The sequence below is a fragment of the Sinocyclocheilus anshuiensis genome, unplaced genomic scaffold (assembly GCF_001515605.1).
Source record: "Sinocyclocheilus anshuiensis isolate Anshui unplaced genomic scaffold, SAMN03320099.WGS_v1.1 scaffold469, whole genome shotgun sequence".
Lineage (NCBI taxonomy): Eukaryota > Metazoa > Chordata > Actinopteri > Cypriniformes > Cyprinidae > Sinocyclocheilus > Sinocyclocheilus anshuiensis.
The window spans coordinates 653,174-660,896 of NW_015537995.1; the positions used below are offsets into that span (position 1 = coordinate 653,174).

At 36.0% G+C, this 7,723-nt stretch overlaps 1 protein-coding gene across 1 annotated transcript in view; it reads right to left on the reverse strand.

Moving 5' to 3' along the window:
• The window catches only part of LOC107675569 (microtubule-associated serine/threonine-protein kinase 1-like), a 64,653-nt gene extending 60,710 nt beyond the window's left edge, over positions 1 to 3,943 (reverse strand). The window contains 1 exon segment of the mRNA XM_016469981.1: positions 3,379 to 3,943. Coding sequence (XP_016325467.1) covers positions 3,379 to 3,429 — 51 coding nt within the window. The 5' untranslated portion in view covers positions 3,430 to 3,943.
• Between the last annotated feature and the right edge of the window lie 3,780 nt (positions 3,944 to 7,723).

The window sequence follows — 7,723 nt, forward strand, 5'->3', positions numbered from 1 at the left end:
AAATTAGTGCTGTCAAACGATTAATCGCGATTAATCGCATCCAAAATAAAAGTTTTTGTTTACATTATATATGTACGTATACTGAGTATATTTATTATGTATATGTAAATACACACACATACAGTATATATTTTGAAAATATTTACATGTTTATACATTTATATATTCATATTCTTATATTATATTATATATAAATATATTTAATATATAAACATAACATATTTTTCTTAAATATATACATGCATGTGTTTGTATTTATATATACATAATAAATATACACATATATATTATGTAAGGAAAACTTTTATTTTGGATGCGATTAATCGCGATTAATCGTTTGACAGCACTATTAAAAATATACTTTTCATTTAGTGACAAAACAATGTGGAAAACATGCATTTATTACTTTTTAACTAGATTTTACTATATTATATTTGAAGAGTTCATTTGCAAAAACAGATAACTCAGTTTTTAACAATTATCAAAAATCATGTTTTTTCATTGTGCATTCCAATTAATCTCAATCAAACTGCAGTTGGGTTATTTTGATTAGGTTAAAAAATAACTTAAAAATACAGCTAACTAACACAATAAAACACAATCAAAACATTATAACATAATAAAAAAACATGATTTTTGAAAATAAAAAAAACCAGTTATCTGTTTTTGCAAATAAACTCTTCATTTCTTGCATTTATATAAACATCACATTATATTGAGAGATATATTGAATATCATCAAAAGGCTGAAAAATATCATGATAATTTTTATTGCCCTGCCCTACTTTATATACACATACATACACTCTATAATATTTATTCCCCAAGGCTGTAAGCTGTAAGGCTCCCATTAACTTCCTAATGGGGTTTGAAGAGACTGTGTTTGTCCCAGGAAAATCAGACTTTCCCTAAAGCCCATCTCAATATCCAGCACAGGAGGCTCTGATAGCTTGATGGTATGGACTTGAATGTGTGTGGAAGAGGTGTGTGTATCTGTTTCTGTAAGCATTTCCTGTAAGCCTATGCCTCGATAAGCATTTATAAGAATCAAAGTGGTTGCTAGTGAAATCTATGCGTCCTGTATGTACACACACAGGCGCCGATCCGAGCGTTTACTACCTGACTGTGGGTTTTATAGCTTTGATGCACCTTTACATAATAAAGCTGCATCCAATTGTTAAGCTGCCTTCCCAGAATTCCCGAGGGGTCAATTCCCAAGTGGGCAGGTTTCTCAGAAGTGCTCCCTAAAACGAAGCCTTAAGTTGCTCAAAACTCCCTGGCATCCCTGAAAGCAACCTCTAATTTGTGGTCTACATTTAATCTCCCATAATGCTTCTCAGGCTGAAAGCCGTTACAACTTCGCATCTCATAGATCCAGATGGCTTCTTGGCAGAAAGCAGAGCTACAAACCTGGATAAGCGTCTCGTGAGGTATAGATCCTGAATATAAGAGTGAAATTATGTCAATGTTTTCATTAGGCCTAAAGAGAACTTTTTAAATGTTCATATTTTTATCATATAATATTTTACCCTGAGGTCCAATTATAACTTTAGTGTTTTTTGCAGGAAAAGCCATTGCTAAACAGTAATTTAGTTTCCCAATTTCCATTCCATTCCATATCCAACCTACTTTTAGAATTAAACATTGCTGTGCATTTAAGACTTCTATGTAAATGTCCTCTTTTGCTGCATTTAAACATGAGCTGCAGGTTTTCTGTCGAGTTTAATGTAGTTTTTCAATAACAGCCTCTTTGTGAAGCCTGAATTAAACTCTGACATTCATAAAAAATGCACTAAAATTAAATAATCGAAAATAATTAGAAACCTTGTTTAAAAAAAAAAAATCAAGCCACTCATATTTAAAGATCTGCAGAGTGTCAGGTGCTACACACAGCTAATAACACTGTGACTGAACAGGCCAGGTTTCTGAACACCAAATACATGTTCATTGCGTTAAAATGTCAAACGCTGCAGGAGAATATAATGAAAAAGCCATTTTTACAGCTTAGTTTCAATAATGCTCTTTTTTCTCAGAGGAGGAAGTTTTGAGTTTTGAAAGGTACTGTATGTTTTAACAATACAATGAACTCTACTATCACAAAAGGGATCAAGGAACGCTTTATTCCTCATTGAAATGACTCATTTCATTTTACAAGTAATAACAATACTGAGCCATTTTCGCTGAAATGCATTATAATGCTCGGAGTATAATGAAATACATAATGTTACGCTCTGAATTTTAGTTACAGGTTATAAAAAGTTACTGTCAATATGAGCAGCTAATACTGTTGCCCAGCACTTCAGGCTAAAGTACAAACACTAAATTCTCTCATTTTCCAGTAAAGGAGCTGAAAGCTGCTGACCTTTTTGCAAAATGTCTAGCTGTCTGGGGTGGAGTGCAGCGGCGCTCTGAAACCCAGATCAGCTGGGGCTGGAAAATGGCTTGTTTATTTTCAGCAATGAAAGAGGGGAAGTGAAAGTAAGTACACACACATTTTGTTTTGACTTCATATAACAGCAGATGGTTTCCGCACTGTACCAACAATAATACGACAACTCAAAACCTCTTTTATGTTTTTTTTATGTTTATGTTGCTCTGGGCAAGAACTGGAGATGAAAACAATAACTCCCAAACCACAAAGCAAATATGAACTCCTGTGTGTATGCTGGGACTAGTGAGTAACTGACAATGAAAACAAATCTAATCTAACTATTATGGTTTAGATAACACTTCACATTTACATTCTGTTGGGCAAAGAACTAGTGTTAAGAAAAGTTTTTAAGTGTTAATCAATTAAACTATACCAGCTAGTTTATTTATTTATTTTTAATCAAAGTTTTCATGCAGGAGTTTTACTTACAAAGACTTTAAGTGCACTAAAAAGTGAACTAAGTAAAAAAAACAGCCTAGTTCAATTTGCATTCACACTGTGCCTAAGAAGTAGATTCAGGTCTTTTTTGGTGCACTTTACATCCACACTGCCATTTTACTCCTTGTAGGAATAACTCTGATACTATTTTGCTTTTTAAGCTTAAAAAGCTCCATTCCCTATTCATTGGAAAGGCACTGATTTAAAATACATTTTAATCCGTTTGGCTAATTTATGCCAATTTAAATAACACGCCCTCTCCATAACCCCGCCCTCCGAAGACGCGCCAGCCAATCCGATGTCAGCAAACCTGACCGCGCCAAATGATTGACAGGCCGATGGCGTTTCTGATTGGTTCCTCGATTAGATAGCTGTGATTTCTCAGAATATCGATTTCAGTCAACATCAGGTATGATGAGACATTTTATATGAGATGTTAACATGTCATCGCATGCAAATCTGTAACGTAATCAAGTTTGTAAACTAAAATTATCCAAAACGGAATCTCACCTGGATCCTCCGCCGGCGGATGATACCGGAGTCATCCATGGCATCGCTCATCTCGTCGTGTCAGTCTAAAAAACCCTTCATCGATCACATCCGAGTCCACGTGGTGACAGACGCCTACAGCTGACGTTCAAAAGTTTCTCCCCTTTGCATTTCCCTCCTCAGGTAACGTTAGAGAAGACCATGGGCGTTGCAAAGCGATGCGCGAGACACATAAACAAACACTCGGCTGATTGAAAGTGCACCAGATAACTGTTTTAAAATAAACCGGGATATCGTTTTATAATGATTAAAACGCTCCGATTTCAACGAGCAGGGTCAAATTCCCCGGTTTTTACGGTCAGAAACGAGTAAAAGGTTCATTTTGAGTGATCTTGATCACGAGCTTTCGGAGAGCAGTCCTTTTGGACATCTGGAGCACTAACGAGACTAATAGACCACAGTGTGTCCCCCAGAGGACATCGCCATCATATCATATTCGCTGGCAGCTGGAGCAGTAATGGCTTCTTTTATGTGAAATGCATCCTGCTCTTATTGGCGCCGTGAGCTTCTTTCTGAATGAGGTAGGCTACAGTAACCATCCCTTCCTGTGCTGCACTGATGAGTGCGCGTCAAATCTGCACTAGCTACTACCGCCTCTGCTGCTGAGGGATCCACACACACTGTGTACTGTCCTGGTCACTCTGAGGGAGAAGCACGTTAACCCTTTGACCTCTGAGCTGGAGTAAACATATGTAGGTGGCGCCTACATGGTGAATCTCACTAACCAGTGCAGAGCCAGTGCTGGGGATTCGGGAACAGTTTATTAAAAACTAAAACGAATTGAGAACACGTCTAGGTCGTCTTAAAAAAAGAAGAAGAAAGAAGTCCATTGTATTATGCATAAAATATGTTTAATATGTAAGTATACATTTTTATTAGTTATAGTAAAACAAAACAAAAAATGTATATTTTTATTTGTATTATATTGATTTTTGTTAGTAATGTATTTATTTAAAATACCTTCATTGTGCCTCTGTCACATTTAATACATATTTTTAATGTAGATGATTATATTTGTTGTATATTGCAATATATTGAATAAAAATAGTTTTTTTCCTTTTCATTTCGTTATGTACTACAATAACTAAAACGGAAATAAATTGAATAAAAAAGTACAGAATAATGCAAACTAGAAAAAAGAGTGATGGATACATTCAAAGCATTTGTTAAGAGCATAAGGCCCATCTGAATGACTGACTGTGTGTGTGTCCATGTGGGTGTGTGTGAGTGGAAATATTAGACTTCCCCCAAGGCGTGGGTTCCTCGTTTAGTTTAGATTAAATCTGTTACCTATTTCACTGAGAGACAATATGTTCCTTTGAACAGTGTTGAGGGGGATTGTCCACCTGACAATGACAACAGAGTCAAACTAAATGGTAGAACGTGCCGTATCCTAGAAACATCTCAGACACAGAAATTAGCAAAAACAGATGCTATTCTCTCTGAGTAAAGTCCATTATGACATCATAGTGCAACATTTAAACAACCACACTGATATTTTTTATATTATACTTAAAGAAAACAGTGCAAATTAGAAAAAAGACAAAATATAAAAATAAAATACATCAAATCTAAACTGCCCAATTACATCACAGTAATGAGAATATGAGGAAATAAATGTTAATTTGTCAAGAAAACAATTACAATGCAAATAAACATCTTAATTGTGATTATGGTGATTTTATTCTGTATATGTGTGTGTAGTTATATGAGTGCTTGAATGAGTTGTGATTAAGTGACAATTAGAATTAAATTTTATTGCCTAACGAGTACACATTTGCATAGACACAATAAGAAATTAATGCTGCAATAACAATACATAGTCACACACACACACTCTCTCTCTCTTGCATATGCGGTACTCTGTAAAAAATGACCGTGAATTTAACGGTAAAAGACTGTAAAAATGCTACAGGAAAAACCTGTTAAATGGTTAACGGTAAATTCCCCTACTATATACCGTAAATTTTACGGAATTTTTTTTACAGTGTGGTTTTTATACTGTACAAACTATTTCCTTACCCCAAACCTACCCCTCACAGAAACCTACTGACAATCTTTGAATTTCAAAAAACACCATTTAGTCGGTTTAAGCCTTTTGTTTTATGAGCGCACGCACGCACACAGTCAGTTCTTATCTGAATAGATATTCTCTCACTTTTCGCGCACACACATACACACACACACACTCAAAAGCTGTAGGCAAGCAGAATGCAATCAGCCATACAAGAAAAGATGCACCCACGAGGAATCTCTAATCAAAAGCTTTGCTGCCGTAGAAACATGAGAGAAAGACAAACACCACAGCACACTACATCAAATCATCCACATACACTGAGAACACCACTAATGAATTTATAATGCTGTTTACCAGATTTTATATCAGCACCACTGCTTTATATAAAATAAGCTGGAAAGTGAAGTATGAAACAGGTGAAGACTGAACTCACACGGTTTTCAACTGGTGGGTTGCAACCCAAAAATGTGCTGCAGATCTGTTCTGATAGGGTCAGGGACAGTGGTGGAAAACAATGCTACATCCAAATAATAAAATGCATATTGTCATGCAAGGAAAGATAAAAATGTATACAATTTTCAAAACAGGAGAAAACACAACAGTATTTTGGTGCAAATTTATCTGTCAAATTAGATACCAATGGACAAGTTGTGTCACATGCTTTTAGTAAGGTCCTTAAGACAAACAGGATTCTTATGAGGAAGAACATGTGTGCTGCAAAACAAAGCTTTAGACAATGTGTGTGTGCGGTTAAAGCAAAATTATCAGTAATGAAGTTAAGTTCAGTAACATCTGGCAGAAAAACAAAAACTAAAGACTTTGCTGCACGTACACACACGATTTAACAAGCACGCAAATCTGGCTTACCATCAAGTGAAAGAATTAACATTGACATCTGTTGGTAGACAGTGGAAATGACACGTCTCAGGAAATATCCAGGGTGTTTTCACACACAATATGTTGTATGTTGTAACAGAATATGTTGACATGCTTTAATGTTCAAAAAACACATTATTTTTAAAATACTGTACATTATTGTAGGTCCTCTATGCCCCGCCTCTCTCAAACACGTCGTTTTCAACAAAGCCCCCTCCTTTGACTAGCGCAGTCTGCTCTGATTGGCCAGCTGACCCAGTGCATTGTGATTGGCCGAACTGACATGAAGACTTATTTATATAGACTTCATATTTTCTTTGCTTTATAAAGGTTTTCATAGCACAAACTAATTTATTATCTGAAACCGTCCAAAAATGACTGGGTCGTCTGGGACGCAAAGGCAGCTTTTTCCACCTTTTGACCACAAGATGTCGTTAGTGTGCACCGTCTTGAAAATCTTCGAGTAATTAACCTTTTTACGATACAGTTGAGGGGAAAGCCTCGGTGCTTCGCAAAGCTTCATTTTCCCATCACTACGAAAAACGAAACAAAACTGACACGACTAAATGAAACTAGATGAAACCAAATCAAATTAGATGAAACTGATTGTGAGTATACAGAAGTATGTCTTGGAGATTGATGGGAATTCACTGGGAGACCACTCAGGTGAGTATCACAGGTAACACATTTCAGGTGGAGACTGAGGCCCTGTCCACACGAACGTGGGCATTTTCAAAACTGCAGCTTTTTCTATGCAATATAGAGGCGTGTGCTCTTCTACTGCACTGGTGCAGATCTGGTGTGCTGATGGGGAACAGGTGCTGGTGATTAGTAATCAGGACTGTGACCATTGACTGACTGGGGTGCCTGGTAAACCTGTGACAAAAAGCAAAGCAACAAAACAAACTCTGACAATTAAATCAAATAATGAGTAGTATGTACACAGTAACTATTCCAAACAAAGCCAAATGCACTTTGAGAGTCATTTACTGAAGAAATTTGACTTGTTGGAGTAAAAAAACATTAAACAAATTAATTGAAGTATTTGTTTCTGAATTGCCATAAATTACTGTTTATCAAATTGGAAAGTCATCCTAATGACTGCAAAGATGTCTCTTTCCGACACTAATTGTTGTCACATGGTTAATTGTTCTAGAAGTGAGCTGGCTGTGCAATAATGCCTAAACCGACAGTGCCAAGGACAGAGCGCTCTCATCGGCCTCGGCTGCCGTGATTTACTGAGACAGATAATTAGATTAGTCACAAGTAAATTATAGTTAAATCAAAACATTTACATTTTTGCTCCATTAAGTCTTTATAAAGAATAGGAGGCAACATGATTTATTTACTAAAAAATTAAAAATTTAGGCTAATTAAAAATCATTGATGAATATGATGTGTGCAGGCACATTT